Source organism: Penicillium subrubescens (assembly GCF_028828155.1).
Source record: "Penicillium subrubescens strain IBT 31985 chromosome Unknown utg000014l_segment0_segment0, whole genome shotgun sequence".
NCBI classification, from domain to species: domain Eukaryota; kingdom Fungi; phylum Ascomycota; class Eurotiomycetes; order Eurotiales; family Aspergillaceae; genus Penicillium; species Penicillium subrubescens.
In genome coordinates this window covers 617,997-636,088 of record NW_026643164.1, presented here as the reverse complement: position 1 = coordinate 636,088, position 18,092 = coordinate 617,997, and the positions used below count along the sequence as shown (strand labels likewise).

Genomic DNA, 18,092 nt, shown 5'->3' with positions numbered 1-18,092 from the left:
TGTATCGTGTGATTAGCAATCTTTTATCGTCGTTTTAGCAATTCCCTAACCATCTTATTCTTGACCACAATGAAGTAATGCATTTGAGTCAATTGAAATCATCGATCCTGGATAGAAACCGTATCTTCCTTAATTTCAGTAGTTGGAGTTGATTTCACCCGTCGCCTTCTCTTTCTCTTGGTCTCTTTCCTCTCGCCCTCCCCCGAGTCTCCCCCATCCTCAACTCACACCAATTTGCCAATCGTACTTCGAGACCAATAACTTGATCCGACCTCATCACTTTCAATCAATTTGTTCCCGTCCTTGAGTGCGTTGATACGAAAGCTTCGGCGCTAACAACCCCTTCTTGAACCTGGGGCTCCGTAAAATGATGGTATACTACCTCCAAATGGTAGCACAAAATGTTCATGGGACTGCAAATTCACCTTTTCACAGGCGTCGCAGCTAGACGACCGAGATACAGGGGTACCTGAGGACCCGTCCGATGTTCCCTCACATGAAGTCGGCCAAGAGGAACTCGAGTTGTCACAACAACTAGAGAATTCGAAAACCTCGACGCCATCGACGAACACCACATGTCTGAACCCAGAAGTACCACAGAGAGAGAACATTCCAGTTCTCTGCAAAGTCAATCCGCTCGGCCAGGTACTAACAAGTATCAAAGGAGGGACACCAGTCCTTGAGAACTCAAGTCTCTTTTTTGACTATCGGGTCAAAGCTTCAGGCATCGAATGGTCAGATCTCGATACCATAGTGTCGAAATGCGAAAAATGACTCCGAAAGTGATGCCTCATATGAGGATCAGAGTGAGGAAAGTGACGAAGACGCAGAGGAATCTAACACGGACCTCGGCGAGGAAGAATGCAATGATGGTGAAGAGATTGAGCAATCCGAAGAAGCCTTGGAATCACCCGCTGCTGGAATTATCGGGCACAAGAGAGAATCAGAAGGGATCATGCGAGTTTTGGGACCAAGCGAGGTCACAGGCCTGCTTCGTCGTACGCTATACAGACTGCCATCCGAGAAGATCATTTACCTTGACGAGATACAGACCGTCATATCAAAGCTAGACGGCGGTGAATTCCGGGAAGCTGTCAGAAACTCTCTATCACCCTTTTCGAAGAATACATACCCGGTGAGGACCCTCATTATGAGATGGTCCTGTGGAGAATCAATCGGGCTTTGGGGATTGATAATAGCGAGCCCAGGTCTCCTCTGCAGCTATTTTCAGTCCTCTCGAAGCGTATTCTGCACTTGGGAATTTGCAAGAGGATGGCTATTTGGGCTTACGATGCTTCTTGGTTGATGCGCTCATTAGCTGGGGTACTGAGTCCTCCATAAAAGTCTTGTGGAAGCACATTGCCAAGTTGGGTGAGGAGGCACAACGATGGATTGAGAATCACGCGCGTATCGAGTTGGACAAATTGCGGGAGCTGGCACCGATAACGGAAGAGGTTTTGGCTTTGAATGACGAGTAGTAACAAACTACCAGGTGGTAAGCCATACATCAATACAGTTGAAGTGCTTTGATTTCTCTTTGTATACTCTCTAGATGAGCAAGGATCTACAAGCCAGGCGGGGCAGTCAGCGATCACCCCGCTCGAATCGGAGTATAAACACCATTTGGTCCAATAGAATTCCAGCAAACAAAGCGCTTACGAAGACACGCAGCTTTAACATTCCAGTCAGATGCCTCCGAAGCTTCCCTTCGGTACTCACTGTCCTTGGCGTGGCTGCAGCTGCTTCCTAAGACGGCAAGGGGTGTTGTAACTTGATGTACTTTGACACTTGGTCTGGTCAATGCATAGTCACAAGTGACTGTAGATCGGGATAAGTAAACGTGAATGACGTAGCTTAAACATTTTCCCTCGTTGATATTAACGACCGCTTGACTCCCTTCCTAGTATCCTTATGCTTACTACTACTGACTCGTAAATCCAACTCTCGAGAGTTCACAAGCTATCCCTTTTCACTCTTCCGTCTCTTTAATTCTTTCGTTGGCCCTGTTTTCGCCTATCATGTCTGACTGCGGCGCTCCAGCCTCTGCCTCCGTCGATGTAGACCATGGTGATGGCCAAGATGGCCTGAACATACCATGCCCACCGTCGAAGGAGCAGGACTTCATTGAGTCATTCTCTCGTCGGCCGAGCTTCATGGATCACCTAGCGGACTCACGAGAGTCACAGTTTCACGTTCAAGACAGAAGCGAGTTGGAGCGGTACTTTGTATGTTGCCCTTCGACGCTTGCCCCGAAGAGAAATGCGGTATATAACATCTGGGAAACTAGCATGGGCCTCGAAATATGACACGACATTCAAAATGGCCAACAGTCATGAGAGTTCAAGGGAGTGTGATGCCTCAAATGATTCTACCACTATTGCTTGTCGGGGGCTGGGCCACGCTCATTACCTGTATTTCTCATTTCAAACATAATCGTGAGTCTGGATTTCTATTGACACAAGAATATCTCTGACTAATTGAAATGGGTTTAGTTGGTATTAATAACATTCTTCTTACTGTGCTGGGCTTCGTTGTGGGTTTATCATTATCCTTCCGTGGCTCGACTGCATACGAAAGGTATTAGTTCCTAAGAAGTCAATCACGGATGGCTACTGACTCGCTTTAGATGGGCAGATGGACGAAAGTACTGGGCCGGTCTTATTCAAACTTCGCGTAATCTGGCCCGCATAATCTGGGTACACTTTGACGAACGAGAAGGAGAGGAGAATAGCAAGGTGGATCTTCTGAGAAAGCTGTATATCCAGGGACCCATCTGGAACTGATCATATATGTACATCACTAACTATCTCGTCATAGATCAGCTCTGAACCTCATTCTCGCCTTCGCCGTCTCCTTGAAACACAAGCTTCGCTTTGAACCTGATGTCGCCTATGAGGACTTGGCAGGCCTCATTGGCCATCTGGATACGTTTGCTCTTGACGCGCACGATAATAGCGTTGTATCACCGCACTCCAAAACGCCGTGGAAATATATGGGAGAGTACCTTGGTTTCTCATTCGCCAAGTCTAACCCCCGCAAACTAGTCAAGCGATCCAAAAAGCCACTGGGACATCTTCCATTTGAGATCCTCATCCATTTGTCTGCCTATGTTGAATCGTGCGTCAAAAATGGCACGCTATCATTGCCCCAATATCAGGGTCAAGTCAGTAAGTTGAAGAAATTCATACGGAGTACCAAGTTTTAATTAGCTCAACTAATCGCGCAGTGACCATGTTGTCCTCGCTCAACGAAATTTTGACTGGAACGGAGCGCGTGCTGGATACGCCTCTACCCGCAGCTTATAGTATCGCTATATCACAGATTTCCTGGGTCTATGTGATGCTCCTCCCCTTCCAACTATATAACTTCTTGCATTGGACTACAATCCCTGCATCTATAGGTACGCAAGCAAGCCATATAACTACCAGTGCCAAATCTTGGGCAAAGAAGAAACACTAATCATGAGCTATGCTCAAATCTAGTTGCCGCATACATCATTATCGGCCTACTCTTCATCGGCAGTGAGATTGAAAATCCCTTTGGTGAAGATGTCAACGATTTACCACTCACGGCATTTTGTAGCCAAATTGCCAAGGAGCTTGATATCATCACCGCCACTCCACCTCCGAATGCTGAAGAATTTATGTGCCGTGAAGAGAATCTGGTTCTATTCCCCCTCAGTCAGGATGGTTACCCTGCATGGAGGAACAGGACCAAGGCGGATATTCGTGCTGCCCTGCGCGCCAAGTTTGTCACCAATCCAGCCGCTGTGGATGAGTCGAACATGTCTACTATGGGAATGAGTTTCTCAACGAGGAAAACGATGGAATCTGTGTAAAGTGCTGTAATCATCCTGTCTCTTCCTCGACATAAGATTAAAAATCAGGCTGAGATAATAATTAAGGCTATCTGTATGCGTACGTCGCTTCGTTTTCGCATTCTTTTTAGCTTCGAAGTCTTAATGCAATGAATCTTTAGTTGCGATCTTTCTTCATATGATCATTATATTGAGTACAGCCACGAAGACCGTCATTCTGAGATACAAGCAATCTTTAACATGAAAATAAAGTAAGAAGATGAGACAAGAGGGATCAATCAGTAGGATAGTAAAAGACTTGAAACAGAACTGAGTAATTCATAAATCGAAGCTTGAGTCCCCTTACTCAGAAGGCTGTCTCGTCTCCTATTGTATGTCTCACACTGCTAGAAGGCTCAATTTTATGGATTCTTACCACATATTTTATCTTAACTGAGGAAAGATAAATGTATTCGGTGCCAAACACGGAGACACTAAGCCGAAGGGGAAGGAGAAAAAAAGTCAAAAGGGCTGGTGGAATAGAGCGCCAATAAATTACATCTTCCTGAAATTGAAGAGAACTTCTGCCAATTAAAGAATTCTTCTCAGTTCCCAACCTCCCTGTCAATTCCTCACAGTCTACAGATATTATCGTTTTCTTCATGTCTTGGCATGAGCCACCTGCCTGGTAGTACCAACGATAACAACAACAAGATAGGCGCTTATTATGACTCCCGCCACGACTGAGTAGGCAACAACCGCACCAACTGGAGTTCCAGGCAACCCAATTCCTGCGAGCCTGAACCCCAAGCCGCCGTTGATAATGCCAAGTATAACCATAATCCTACCCCACCAACGATGAACATAGGCGAAAACACTCTTAGTACCGTTTTTTTGGAAATGCAGATGTGAATAGAGACCCATGAGAGGTTGGAAGAGCAACAACCCTCCAACAACAATGAAGCCGATGATGGGATGATAATAACTTATTTTGTGTGTGGTGACACCTAGGTAGATGCCAACGCCCATCCCAGATAAGAGCATAGCAAGGGCGAACGCTTGTATTGGTGCATGAAGACGAGTCACTTTCTTGTTCCAAGGCACTACCTGGATGATAATGGCACCAAATGGGAGGAACACGCCAACGGCGAAGCTCATCATGAAGCCGTGAGCTATAAGCGCGGGAACAGGGATGCGATAGCCAAGATTTGCGTATTCGCTTGAAGAGGAGGTATATGCCGATGATGACATTCCAGCAGTCGAAGTAGCTGTGCTACCGTAACCAAAGAAGGGATGAGAAGCCGTTGCCGGTGAGACACCACCATAGTTTTCGTTCATGGTGAATGGTATTATTTGGTGAGGCCAGTAAGAAAGAGCATATTCATGTGCAAAGGCCAAAAAGGAGAGCTCTGTATTCTAGACATTTGAATTAGTTTCCAGAGGTTGAGATAATACCTTGATCATTGTGAATAGATTGCGGAATGCGTTCCGTAAACCATGATGCTTGATGTCCGTCATGTCGTCACTGAAGCTCAGCAGATAAGAGGAGTGTTGTCTTCTGATCGAGCTTCTACCAGAGCTAACAATCCGATATCAAAGTTCAAAATGGTGTCATCGTGACATGATACATTATAGAGCAAATGCGATTTTAAACTACATAATCCTACGACAGTACGGCGAACACAGGAGTTCTATCGTGGCGAATATGCAAGGATTTGAGGGATACAACATAGTGTTCCAGCTTTTCAAGTCTGAACTTTGAAAACCAGAGTTTGATAAGACTCCAATATCCCATCGAACTTGGTGCAATTTGTCAACTTTTCATCAGACCAGAGCTCAACAACTTTCTTAGGAGAGCCAAGTCCCAGATCTGATAAGACAAGAGACACAGTCTGCGGGTAACTCTTCTCATTAAGTAGAAGAATAACAAAACCGCCCTGAACTTTTCCAGTCCATACCTGGAAGAGGCCTTCCTTGCTGAACTCCTCCCGATAGATAACAGGTTCCCCTAACACGTCCTGGTTGAGAGCAATTATTGCTTGATTCGTGAGAACCGCCACACTGTCATTGGATAGTTTGCTGAGGTCGGCCCCAATGATCAAAGGGGATTTTAGCGCTGCCCAGAACGCAAAGTGTGTTTGTTGCTGGTTCAGCGTAAAATTGGCATTTCCTATCTCGAGCATGTCCATATCCAGCCAATGGCCCCGAGTCTGATATTGACTGATCTCTTTCATCTTGTTGATGATAGTCAGGACAGAGCAACCAGCATACCCAGTATTCAGACAGTAGGCAGTCTTGCACTGGCACGAGGTTTCATTCGTGAAACTTGTCGTGATATCGCCAGACATACGATAGGAATGGCCGATACCTGGGACAATGTAATCAGTATGTCGATCCAAAGATCACGAACTCTTCCGAAAGCTATCTCACCTCCTCCCCAGTGCCACGGGAATTGATAACCCCATTCACACACCGAATAGAAGATGTCCCGACCCGATAGTGCAAGGGCGTTCTTCATAGCACCGAATCGGATTTGTGGAGCCTCCGTCATAGATTGAAATCCTCCACAGTTGTCGTATTTGAGGTAGTCCACGCCCCAACTCGCAAATGTTTGGGCATCTCTCTCCTCATAACCCCAGCTTCCAGGTCTCCACGCACACGTATAATGTCCACTGTCACCATAGAGACCTAGCTTCAAGCCTTGACCGTGCAACTCCTTAGCCAGTGCCTCAATTCCTTGGGGAAAGGAAGTTGCATTAGCCTGAAGATAGCCGTCGGTGGTACGATTGAAGCTTGACCACCCATCATCGAGGAGCACATAATTATAACCGGCTTTCTTGAGTCCAAGTGACTCAAACAGATCAATGACTTCTTGAACCACCGTGTAATTAACCGTCGCCTTGAATGCGTTCCATGAATTCCAGCCCATCTGTGGTGTTTGCCCCAGAGCTGTGCCTCCCAACACGACCTGCACGAATGGCAAAATAGCCACGATATGGAGAAGCAACGAGAGCTGACTTTTGTGTTCCATGATTTGATGCTCTGGGTATACTAAACCAATTTTGTTGGAATTGAGAAGTCACTGCCCAGCACTTATACGAGATAGCGATAATAACTCTGTGTGCGCACCGGTCTAGATCCCGGAGCTACCCCGGATTCTTACCCCAGTAAATATCTTGGCCCTCGTCGCACAGATGGCTCGGGCGATTCAGCGGCCAAGCGTCCGATGCTAGTCGATGGAAACTAAATTACCTTTAACCTAGTCATTCGACAAGTTTTTGATAATGATCGAGGAAGAACATGTACTAAGCCTTTCCCTTTCTTCTGAACCCTTCAAGTTGACACAATATCTACTCGAGCTTCACCCGTCGCAACATGAGACTATCAGCATTTCCATTAGCAGGACTCCTGTTTCTGGGTAGTCTAGCCACAGCCACGACAGACCCTCTGAACTACCGAAACATCCCCGGCTACGTGGCTTCCAACACCTCAACCGCGACCGCCGCTTTGGGTCTAATCAAGTCCCGACCGGAGCTGAGCATCTTAGCCGAGAAAATCGCACAGCTAGGAGGGTTCACTCAAGCGTTTGACACCAATCCGAACTGGAAATTCACCTTCTTTGCCCCGAACAATGATGCTTTTGAAAGCTACACCGGAGCATACTTTGACACATTCGAAACGGCTCCGTATGTCGGACGAGAACCTGCTGAATCTGAGGTAGCATTGCTAATCTAGCATAGAAAAGGAAAATGGTGGTTGGGAAACACCATCTTGCACCACTATGTGCCTAATTCTGCGCTCACATCAACCAGTTTTAATGCTACGTTGCAGCGATTCCAGGTGAATGAAAGCCCCTCAGATAAGTTATATCATGTAGCCAATATGCATTCAGCTGACGCCTAGAATAGACGGCTACCTATCTTTTCGTGGGGTCTCAAGTGCAAAATGGAACTGTCGTTCTCAACAAGGTCGCTAGAGTGGTGGAATCAGATATCCCGGTTACAAGCGTGAGACTCGCCCCAGTTCCAGGTAATCTGACTTTGACTATAATGGGACATCATTTTAACGTTCAACGCAGGGCGTGGTGCACATCATTGATCGCATTCTTGACCCGTCAGCACAGATCTTTGAAAATGATCTTCCTTTGATCAAACAAACTTTCATCCCTGGAAGTTGTTCGAATCCTAAGCTTTCATATTGTTGAACTTCACTCGGCAATGGTTAACTTCATCCTGTTAAATAATATATAACTTTAAGCAAATATCACTTACGCCGCAGGCGTACTGGCATTACTTATGAAACGGCAAAGCATTAAAGACAAAAGAGAAGGGCGATGGGTTCAGAGAGTGATTATTTGACTTTCTTTATTACTAAAGCCGACAGAGCTAGCACCTGTATCCGTCTATATACATTGAGATCATGAGAGTATGTTAGAGATGGCGTATATGCGAGCAGATGTATCTTCGCTAGCCACAGCAAGCTCAAAGTGAGTCCTGCTATCCACATCGGCCGCTGGCACGGGCCTCCATGATAATTGAGTGATTGTCTTGGATGGAGCAATAAGCGGGTCGATAGTCACAATGTGTTGCGCCTCGAGGATATCAGTAGCAATTCTGTGGATAGACACCGCGCCGCTATCTTCACCTGCAGCAAGGATGAAGTTGTTTTTATATGGGGTGGGTAAGAATGCAACCGCCGACACCGCGGATGTCAAGGCGATGGTAGTCTTGCATGTGAATGCGTCATCGGTCTTCTGCCAGATCTTGACGGATTTGTCACGGCCGGCTGTGGCGAAGATGCGTTCGGTGGTTTTTGGAGCCCAGGCTGCGCCCAGAATCATTCGAGAGTGGCCCTTGGGATTTGTGGACCAGCTGGTGAATGTAGTTGGGTCCTGTTCACTTCGGGCGAAGACGGCCCATTGGCGGTCTCGTCCCACACTTAGAAGGAACTTGTCGTCGTCGGAGAATGAGAGGTCGGTGATGGTTAGGGAGTGTGCTGTGAGAGATGGCTTGATCTCATGCCAGTCTGATGTATCATACAGGCGAATCACTGCGTGGTCGACAGAGCTGGCCTTGCAAGCAGTGGCAATGAGTGTGCGGTCGTGACTCACTGCAACTGCGGAAATTTCGTAGCCGTGGCCGTATAGCTTCTCGTGCTCGGGCCACAGAGTATATCGAGAGAGTTGGTCTTCGAGTGGTGGCGAGTCGGTAAGCAAAGATGTAGCGGGAACAGATGGTGCGGCTCCATTAGAGCCCTCAATTTCTTCAACGGGGGCTTCATCTCCCTGAGCTTTGTTTGAAAGACCCAAGACTGGGATCTCAGCTGTATCGGGCATATCGCCCTCAATTGCTTGCCGGAAGCCAGTCAGCTTCTCAAGCAGCTCCGCAATCTGTTTAGGCTCGTTGAAGACCCGCAGAAGCTTCTCATCTGCACCGGATACAAACCGTCCAGGTCCCAATGTGTCAATGCAGTTCAAATCATATCCATGAATCTGGGGGCGAGAGAACTCATGCCATGAACGCTTGTCCTCACGAAGCCATTGGGCGTGAAGACGTGTTGTCTGATCAGCACTAGTAGAAAGTAGATAGCCACCGCTGGGCTCCCATTGCACACCATTGGCGGACCGTACATGGCCGGAGATGCCGAACTTCTGAACCCAAATCTCTGCCTCGGAGTCATGCTGCCAGACTCTCCAGCTACCTGTACGGCCAAGACTTACGACCTGCTTGCCATCTGGGGACCAAAGTCCGATCCAGAAGCCACCGGCACTGCCAGTCGCCGTAGTCGAACCCTTTTGGGTGCTAATCTCTCCCATTCTCTCCCCAGACACCCAGACACCGGACGCAGGATCCTGTTCCCAGATTGTGATGGTGTTATCGGCGGACGCAGTCAGAAGCTGAGATTTCGCTGGATCGGGATTCCATGCTGTGGTGTAGATCCAGTCTTCGTTTCCGAAAAGAAGGGCCTCGAAAGTGATCGAGTACTTTGAGCCCGCGGCTTCAAATTCGTGGGCTTTGTTGGAGAGCGTAGGCTCCATACCACCCAGAAGAGGATCATCTTCGTCAATCGTGGCAGAGACTTGTGCGTCACCCTGACATAATCGCCATAGACGAATGTATTTATCTTGACTAGCCGAGGCAAGCAAGAGATCCTTGGTCTTGCCGTGGATATCCTGCGTGAACGAGAGCGATCGAACCCAAGCTTCGTGACCAGACAGCACTGCCCGACGTTGAAAGTTCGGCTTGTCAATAGATGATTCTGCAGCAAAGATCTGTACACTCGTGGTAGTGCCTGCTACAGCTAGCACCAAAGGCTTGCCATTACCTCCCTCGAGCACTCGCAAAGCCAGTGTGAGCGGGAAGAATCGAGGTTTCATGGTGATTGTTTCCACCGATTCGCAGTTCAAGTCGTCTTGCGCACTGATCCTCCAAATCCGAACTGTTCCATCTGCAGCTCCAGTCGCAACGATATCCGTTCCTTCGGCCACGGCAATCGCATTCACAGATCCCTCGTGTCCCTCAAGAGAGGTGACTTGTTTGTAGTTTCGTGAGTCGCCTTGTACTTGTTTCCATACTCTGATTGTACGATCAACGGAACCGGTAAGGAGGAACTTCGTCCCTGAGGCGGGGCAGGTGTAAAATCTGACGACGCTGACTTTGTCGGAATGGCCCACGAGCAGGGCATACACACCCTTGTGTGAGTCGTCCTAGAACATCTGTCAGTTCCACAACATTGCAAGCGCAATACCCGAGCACTCAATGGGCCATACCAGAGGTTCCCACAAGGCAACGTTGTTGTCCGCACCGAAGGCGAGCACACCCGACTGGACATCCCAATCCGCGGCCCCCGGATGCCGGTTTCCTCCCACACTGATATAATCTGTTGTAACAGACGCCATGCTTGCAAGGACTTGCGCGAGCTGAGACGTCCCCGTCGATTCGGCGCTGGAGATTACAGTAGCGGAGAAAAGAGCTGTGCTGCGTCGCAAAAGATAATTGTGGAATTGGGCTTATCGATAAGGATGATTCTGCCCAGCCCCTCCCCACCGCCATCATCGACTTTCACCTTTCAACAGTCCAGTCAAGAGAGCTTATAACGGTGTTTGAGACTTGATAACAGCAGTGGTCTGTCTATCTACTTCCAGCAGTCATGTCTGATGGTGCAAAGGGGGCTGCTGGCCCATCTATCCCCATCACAGTCGAGTTCACGTATCATCCCCAGATTTCCCCAAGCAGTATGATCTAGCAGTCTCTAACGCAATTTGATAGTGGCGGCCTTGAGCTGCTCTTTGGCAATGAGCGGAAGCATAAAGTTTCATTGCCTGCATGCATGGAAGATGGCAACCCGACCAACATCGCATATCTACTTCCATACCTGGTCGATAACCTAATGCAGGACCAAAGGAAGGAGATGTTTATCATGGAGGACAATGTGTACGTGCTATCCAGGCTGTTGTTAGACCCAGGGCTAACAAGAATTACAGCCGACCTGGTATCCTCGTTCTAATCAATGATGCCGATTGGGAACTCGAAGGCGAGGAGACATACGAACTTCAACCAGGAGATAACATTGTATTTGTCTCAACGCTACATGGAGGCTAGTGATATTTGCGTGTGGTACAAACGTGGATAATAATATAAGCAATCAATCTTGCTGCCGGAAGAAATACCAGAAATGAGGCCCTGCCATGCCAAACCAGAATCAGGCTCTCAAGGGCTTTAGACAACGTCCTCGACGTGTTGTTGGGAGATTCGCTCCGGCTCACGAGGAGTGCGGAGTCCACTTGGGGTCCTGAATCCGCTCTGGGGAGTTGCAGCCCCGTCCATAGGACTGCCCAAGCCTTGAATTGGGGAAACGAATCCGCTGGGAGGCACGGGAATCTTCAGATCTTCAGGCGAGGCGGGGATAATCTCTTCTGGCAGGTCGGGGATATGGATTCTGCGTGCTTCATTCTGGTAGCTCTCGGGGATGATCTAGAATAAATCGGTTAGCATGATGTATCACAGCAATGAGAGTAATGATTTGCTCGTACCTCAATGATCTCATCACGCGGAAATTCCAAGAATGGGATGTCGGCGGCGTTACAAGCCATGAGATAGCCATACAAGACTCTAAGAACGCTTTCGTGGGCAATGATGAGCAGATCGTTCTGCTCTCGCTCCAGTTCGAGAATCACGGGCTCAAGGCGGACAGCGAGGTCATGATAAGACTGTTACAAGGTCAGCCCAAGTCCAATTATCAGCAGTCTGAAAATTCTTACCTCGGCACGGGGATACCGATGATGGTAGGGATCAAGCTCATGCTTTGCGACCTCATCCGGCCACTCGGCACGGATGCGTCTTTCCGACATCTTCTCACAGACACCAGGGTTGAGTTGACTCATTTGAGAGCGCTGTCGGACCTTGTATCCCTTGTCGTAGAGGTACTTGGCAGTCTCTACGGTACGACGTCTAGTGGACGTCCATACTTTCAGTGGTCGTAGTTCATAGCTCGCGTCACCTCGGGCGATCATGTCCTGTTTCTCGACCTCACGGTGAGCAAGCAGGCTTTCTGTCATTTTTCTGGCGTAATCATCGCCCTGTTCTGAAAGACCGGAATCTGACTTGTAGGACGCGGCATCTTTCGATACGCCAGCCTAGAATGAACAGTCAGTCTAATTCAAACCACATCAGCATGGCGAGGGCTAACGCATACCCGCACGAAGTAGGTTCGTCTCGATTTAATGTGGAGGTTCAATAGGTAGAAGACGATGCGGTTAGAGAGATAGCCAAAGCTGCAGTTGTTGACAATGAGTCGCTCTCCAGCATTGATCATCTGTTGAAGTCAGTAGATGACGCTGATGAATAGTCAATTACAACAAACCTTGATATAGTTCAGGTCCTTCTCTTCCATGGTCTGGAACTGGGGAATGCGCGAGGAGATACGGGTCAAATAATGCTTGACTGCGTCCTCAGGGCTCCACGAGACGTACTAGGATAAAGTCAGTTTGGTGCTCCTAGCCCGTCTTGTTGGGCAGCACTCACATCAGGGGATGAAATCTTGACTCGGCGAACGTTTTCCTCAATGATTCGCTCATCATCGCACCAAGACTCAATGAAGAGCGTCTATTTAATCACACAATGAGCTTTTGTCTCCGAATTCAATCTTCCTGGTCCGACATACCTCAATATCGTGCTTTGCAAATTCCTTGGCAAGCGAACGCCGTCCTGAGGCCAAGGGATTCACCGCATCATAAATTGCAATCTGACCGTTCTCGTGACTCAAGAAGCGGTAGATATCTTCGCGACACTTTCGTACAATTTTCTGACGAAGCAGAACAGATGATGCCGATGCTATACATGCATTAGTCTGGGTGACTCCGCGAGTACGTATGACACGCACCATTCACAAAGAAATAGTCATCAGGCATATCCTCCCCAAAGGGAATAGTAGCCCGTCGATAGTCACCGAGATGGAAAATTCTAGTTTTGACTCCGAGCCTATCCGAATTGTTAATTTGATACTCGACAAGTAAGGTGTGGCAGCTGTCTAGCTCCGACAAAGAAACGTACCATCGCAGGTATCGAGCCAAGGCCACAGACATGTGTCTGCCGTGATTCAAGCTATTAGCATATTGCATAAACCATTATATCAAGATCGGGTCATCTACGTCTTTCCTCTTGCGGGCAAGCCCACGGTGATGATCACAATGCGACCTGAATGGAAAAGCCGACCGGATTCGGTACTATACAACTGAGCTGGAGCCAGGTCGGCCTTTTCGGGTAGATCGTGAATGGCATCGACGAAAATTGAGGATTTCCGCCGAAACTGCGGCGAGTTGGCCACGATCTCGGCCGTGCTGCATTGACGTCAGCCTTGAATCCAGGGGAGAGAAACCATGTACTTCCAGGCAAAATTGGCCTCATGGCGGTGAATCCAGAAAAAAAAAACATGCATGCGCGGATCGCATAGCTTTGACAGGATATTTCCGTGCAGCAAGTATCAAGCGAAGGAGAAGGTCGACTTACAGTAAGGTATCCATGATGGCGGGGCGATCAAGGAACGACGGGCGAGGTCCTCTTCCAAGAAGAACACTCCGGCAGCTGCAATTCTGCAATCTGGAGCAGCTGGAAAATTAGCTAGAGCAACAATTGAGCTGCTTATGGCAGATGGCGAAGCCTTTAACACAAAGAAAGTTGGAGGAGATAAAAGGGAGAGCACTGGAAGGCGGCATGGGCGGTATACGCGATAAAGGTGGGTGTACAGTATATCGGGTGGATCCTCTCACCTCGAACAGAAGAAGCCCAACCTGGTATAGAGTCCAGCTCAGACGCCCGAATACGAATGAAAAAGCTCTGCTCGATAGATCCGAGCTTCCAGCCCCTATATGTGAGGATCTTTCCTTGACTGTGTATTGAGTTTTCCAGACTATCATTGTTCATCGGAAAGCCCAATGGAACAAGTCCGAGAACCCCCGGTGCGCTTACCTAAGGCACCGGCGGACCACAGGAACCAAAGACGCTGCGCAACTGGCATTTTTCAAACTGGAAAGTCTTCAGCTCCGCTTCTCTCAATACCTCGAATACAATCAATCCTCCCCGACTCCCCCGAGCGGATAACCAGGTTCAGCCCTTTCCCCCAAAGTCTACCTTATCTGAGACGTTTACTCGTTCCAGATATACCGGGCTGGTCTCTATTCTCTTTCCTCCTACCGATCATCCTCGTTCCATCCTCTCACAACCGAAAACCCCCGTTGACCGGCATCGCGTGACGACACCTTCTATAATCTAACTCTTCTATCCTTCAAAAATGGCCGACCTCACATCATCTCTGTCCATGCTGACGGACAATCCCGCGATGGCGATTCTGAACGATGTATACACGTCGTTCTCCGAGCGCCGGGCATTGCTCAACCTGCCGAACCCCGGTACCGTGGATAACATCGCGCGCGAGGTGCAGAAGGAGGTTCTACTGTCCAACTTCATGTTCTCCGGTCTCCGTGCCGACTTGACCAAGGTCTTTGGCATGTCTCCTCTGTTCCGAGTTTCCCATGCCTTCTCAATGGGCTCCTCGGGCAACCTGCCCCCATATGCCTTCTCCTCCATGTACGGCAGCCCCAAGGTAAGAAAGAACAAGCTCGAATTTTCCATTCTCTTCACATCATAAGAGGTATATCTCTCTTCTCCGGTCCAATGACTGACAGAACCCTTCTCGATGCAGGTCTTCATGCAAGGCAACCTCGGAAGTGACGGTACCCTCTCCGCTGTGTACAACTGGCGCTGGACCCCGGCCCTCGTCACCAAGACCAACGCCCAGATCATGCCCGGTGCCACCCAGGGTCTGATGCAGATTGACAACGACTACACCGGCAAGGACTTCTCCGCATCTCTCAAGGCCTTCAACCCGTCCTTCCTCGAGGGCGGCCTCACCGGTATCTTCGTTGGTAGCTACCTCCAGTCCGTCACCCCCGGTCTGGCCCTCGGTTTCGAGGCTATCTGGCAGCGCCAGGGTCTGAACACTCGCCCCGAGACCGCTCTGTCCTACTGCGCCAAGTACAAGGGAGATGACTGGATCGGAACTGCTCAGCTCCAGGCTCAGGGCACCTTTGCCGCTACCTACTGGCGCAAGCTGTCCGAGCGTGTCGAGGCCGGTGTTGACATGAACCTCCAGTTCGCTCCCAACGCTGCTGCTATGATGATGGGTGGTCCCAGCCGTGAGGGTACCACTGCCATTGGTGCCAAGTACGATTTCCGTGCTTCTTCCTTCCGCGCCCAGGTTGACAGCGCCGGTAAGGTCAGCTGTCTGTTGGAGAAGCGCATTGCCATGCCCATCTCTCTGACCTTTGCTGGTGAGATTGACCAGGCCAAGGTATGATCAACTCCCTCATTACCCTCCTGTCTCGACTTTCTTTCTAACTCTCATTTCCTATAGCAAACGGCCAAGATCGGCCTCGCTGTCTCTCTCGAGATCGCCGGTGAGGAGCTCATGGAGCAGCAGGAGAAGGCCGATCCCAACATGGTTCCTCCTCCCTTCTAAACTCCCTAAATTCTCCGTCCTTTTTCCGTTCGAGATTCCCTCCTCCTCAAAATCCTCCCGAGGTCCGGGTGCATCCACCTGATCAGTGCCTCTCGAGTTAATCATCTTCGACCTCTCTGTTTTATTAGTTCTTCTCTCACCCTTTCCCCCCAATGTCTGGATTGACATGGCACGTCAATTCCATCTCCCTCGGTATATCTCCCTGAATCCGGGTTGCTGGAGTAGGCGGCATTTGTTTGGCGCCATGGAGAGTCCCGCATGACCTGTATAGATTCACGTCGCTTTTTTTTGCCTGGTTTTCTTTTTCTCTACTGTCTCTTTTTTCCCCTTCTCCCTCTGATCGTATTCCTCTTTGATCTCCGTCTCCGCCAATATCTGATGCCTGCATTTCTCCGGCTTTATGTCTTGGTCCGTGGTCTTGTGTGTCTTGTTTCTCGTATGACTGCTCGGGGTATTTTTTTGTCGTTATGTTTTCATCTTCCCTTTTCTTCATTCGAGGCTGTGGTATTCGAGTGTGGGCTGTGGGATTGCGAGAGGTTTTTTGTGAGGTTGGAGGGCGGGAGGTGCATGGGTTGCGTCCGGAGAGATCTCTGGTTATGTTTCGCATCATAGACGGACCAATGTAAAACAGTCTTTGAATCTTAATTGCAGCGCTTTGCATGTATGTCTTGTGTCTTGTTGAGTATGAAGGTATGCCGGTATGCCGGTATGCCGGTAGAGTAGTTAACATCTATCTGTTGGGGCTTGATGCGTGGCACTCGTTGTAATGGCCTTTTTGGATGATGAGCTTGCTGAGTAGTGGCTTTGATAGTCTTCTAGTCTATTCATTCAGGGCCACATAACACATACCTCAATAAGCGCTGCCAGTGTAGCATCTACAGTACTACTGCCCTTACCAGTGGCTTTCAACATGCCCGATATGATTCCGTCTCCAATTCATCGCCGTATTCCTTATTCCGTTTTCCCCGTACATTGAGAGCTATACATACGGTATACTACCTAGCCATCCATAAAGCGATGATCAATATTTCATCGGCAGAAAAGAAAATGGCATTGTGGAGAAGCCCCAGTGGATTAATGGCTTGACACTGACACTTTCCAGATTCCGGCATAGCACAACTAGAGCAAACTATTCTATCCTGGTTCGCAACTACTGCCTTTACATGGCCCACCAGCATTAACTCCTAATTACCATCTACTGTACCTAATTTTACAAATATACTGTGGCTCTAGTCGGCGTCTTGATGAGTTACGATAGAGTGATACACGGCTATTCTCAATAGATGTGATATTGTATTTTGCTTTGGGTTGGGACTAGAACTTCGTCCGCTACTTTGTATGTGCCAGGGTGCTACGCACCTACTTGAATCAGGAAAGTGCTATTCATGGCGTATACATGACACGGAAAAGGTAGGCCCTGTCAGACCTTTCAGGGTGTTCTGGGCCGATGCTAGCTGGGTGCTGACACTCATACAAACTAGTTGCTATAGTTGCCACTGCCTGTTATAGGATCCATGTATGTATTCACATGCTCGTCAGCTTCAGGATTGACCACCATCCATGTATTCAGTACTATAAATCCCTCTTACTAGACGAAAGACTCTACTACTACAGCAAGAGTGATTCCTCACTCCTAAAAGGATTCTTATCCTCACCACCCTCCATAATTAGAATCAAACATCCAGAAACCCCAACAATGATATGAGGCATGCTAACACTTCCCCGTTCCTGCCCATCTTCCCCTCCATGCATCATCGTCATGATAAACACAACTCACTGGAATATCCCTCACTCACCATGTCCCACACAAACCCCGAAGCCACCCCCGCGCATACACACCCACGCCCCCTCCAAAATCCCGAATCAAATCTGATAGCCAGCGGGGGAATCGGGGGATAGTGCGGCCCTGACATCATCCTCGCAGCCCCGTTGACCCCAGTCACTTTACCCGGGTTTGTCGACCTGCATTGGCGTATGTTGGAGGGGGCGCTAGGCTCGGTACTAGCTGTTGCTGGTAGTAGGCTTTGGGTTTAGTAACTCCGAGGGTGGTGATTCGATGAAGAGTTGGTAATGCGAGTCAGTTTCCTTTGAGTAGAGGGCTTAAAGACTGGTAATCAGTAATTGTCTATCAATATTTTCTATACATATTGTATGCTCTGTACTCTGATCTTGTATTATAGGTTGGTCGATTGTCTACAGTGCTGTTCAAGGCTGAGTATCTTCTTGCCCCTCCAAAGCACACGGGCCCCCTCCTCCCCGCGCCCCTCGTAAAAGGTAAAGT

The 18,092-nt window shown here is 48.8% G+C and overlaps 9 protein-coding genes across 9 annotated transcripts; 5 read left to right on the top strand and 4 right to left on the bottom strand.

Moving 5' to 3' along the window:
- Positions 1–367: 367 nt before the first annotated feature.
- Positions 368–1,478, top strand: N7473_013451 (uncharacterized protein; the record flags this gene model as incomplete). The annotated part of the gene is made up of 4 exons (XM_057159390.1): positions 368–373; positions 436–734; positions 784–1,135; positions 1,200–1,478. The coding sequence occupies 4 exons, from the start codon at positions 368–370 to the stop codon at positions 1,476–1,478; spliced, it is 936 nt and encodes a 311-aa protein (XP_057002126.1).
- A 540-nt stretch (positions 1,479–2,018) lies between these two features.
- On the top strand, positions 2,019–3,838 carry N7473_013450 (bestrophin family protein; the record flags this gene model as incomplete). Its single annotated transcript, XM_057159389.1, has 7 exons — positions 2,019–2,225; positions 2,288–2,435; positions 2,493–2,577; positions 2,627–2,755; positions 2,818–3,167; positions 3,227–3,400; positions 3,483–3,838. The coding sequence occupies 7 exons, from the start codon at positions 2,019–2,021 to the stop codon at positions 3,836–3,838; spliced, it is 1,449 nt and encodes a 482-aa protein (XP_057002125.1).
- A 618-nt stretch (positions 3,839–4,456) lies between these two features.
- N7473_013449 (cytochrome b561 domain-containing protein) lies at positions 4,457–5,134 on the bottom strand (the record flags this gene model as incomplete). Its single annotated transcript, XM_057159388.1, has 1 exon — positions 4,457–5,134. The coding sequence occupies one exon, from the start codon at positions 5,132–5,134 to the stop codon at positions 4,457–4,459; it is 678 nt and encodes a 225-aa protein (XP_057002124.1).
- Positions 5,135–5,541: 407 nt separating this feature from the next.
- N7473_013448 (glycoside hydrolase family 27 protein) lies at positions 5,542–6,827 on the bottom strand (the record flags this gene model as incomplete). The annotated part of the gene is made up of 2 exons (XM_057159387.1): positions 5,542–6,164; positions 6,227–6,827. 2 exons carry the CDS (start codon positions 6,825–6,827, stop codon positions 5,542–5,544), a joined length of 1,224 nt encoding a protein of 407 aa, XP_057002123.1.
- Positions 6,828–7,171: 344 nt separating this feature from the next.
- Positions 7,172–7,894, top strand: N7473_013447 (uncharacterized protein; the record flags this gene model as incomplete). Its single annotated transcript, XM_057159386.1, has 4 exons — positions 7,172–7,482; positions 7,537–7,636; positions 7,705–7,825; positions 7,875–7,894. The coding sequence occupies 4 exons, from the start codon at positions 7,172–7,174 to the stop codon at positions 7,892–7,894; spliced, it is 552 nt and encodes a 183-aa protein (XP_057002122.1).
- Positions 7,895–8,213: 319 nt separating this feature from the next.
- On the bottom strand, positions 8,214–10,694 carry N7473_013446 (Elongator subunit ELP2; the record flags this gene model as incomplete). The annotated part of the gene is made up of 2 exons (XM_057159385.1): positions 8,214–10,502; positions 10,566–10,694. The coding sequence occupies 2 exons, from the start codon at positions 10,692–10,694 to the stop codon at positions 8,214–8,216; spliced, it is 2,418 nt and encodes an 805-aa protein (XP_057002121.1).
- A 251-nt stretch (positions 10,695–10,945) lies between these two features.
- On the top strand, positions 10,946–11,397 carry N7473_013445 (ubiquitin-related modifier 1; the record flags this gene model as incomplete). The annotated part of the gene is made up of 3 exons (XM_057159384.1): positions 10,946–11,004; positions 11,065–11,229; positions 11,280–11,397. 3 exons carry the CDS (start codon positions 10,946–10,948, stop codon positions 11,395–11,397), a joined length of 342 nt encoding a protein of 113 aa, XP_057002120.1.
- Positions 11,398–11,514: 117 nt separating this feature from the next.
- Positions 11,515–13,817, bottom strand: N7473_013444 (bifunctional fructose-2,6-bisphosphate 2-phosphatase/6-phosphofructo-2-kinase; the record flags this gene model as incomplete). Its single annotated transcript, XM_057159383.1, has 11 exons — positions 11,515–11,769; positions 11,829–12,005; positions 12,057–12,431; positions 12,491–12,610; positions 12,659–12,766; positions 12,820–12,900; positions 12,959–13,128; positions 13,178–13,275; positions 13,348–13,383; positions 13,446–13,634; positions 13,804–13,817. The coding sequence occupies 11 exons, from the start codon at positions 13,815–13,817 to the stop codon at positions 11,515–11,517; spliced, it is 1,623 nt and encodes a 540-aa protein (XP_057002119.1).
- A 509-nt stretch (positions 13,818–14,326) lies between these two features.
- On the top strand, positions 14,327–16,566 carry tom40 (TOM complex pore protein TOM40). Its single transcript, XM_057159382.1, has 3 exons — positions 14,327–14,896; positions 14,996–15,643; positions 15,707–16,566. The coding sequence occupies exons 1-3, from the start codon at positions 14,585–14,587 to the stop codon at positions 15,809–15,811; spliced, it is 1,065 nt and encodes a 354-aa protein (XP_057002118.1). The 5' UTR covers positions 14,327–14,584; the 3' UTR covers positions 15,812–16,566.
- The last annotated feature ends 1,526 nt before the right edge of the window (positions 16,567–18,092 follow it).

Coding starts and splice junctions, on each gene's coding strand:
- tom40 (XM_057159382.1), top strand. CDS start 14,585: ATGGCCGACCTCACATCATCTCTGTCCATGCTGACGGACAATCCCGCG. Junction 14,897..14,995: donor CCATGTACGGCAGCCCCAAG/GTAAGAAAGAAC, acceptor TTCTCGATGCAG/GTCTTCATGCAAGGCAACCT. Junction 15,644..15,706: donor GTGAGATTGACCAGGCCAAG/GTATGATCAACT, acceptor CATTTCCTATAG/CAAACGGCCAAGATCGGCCT.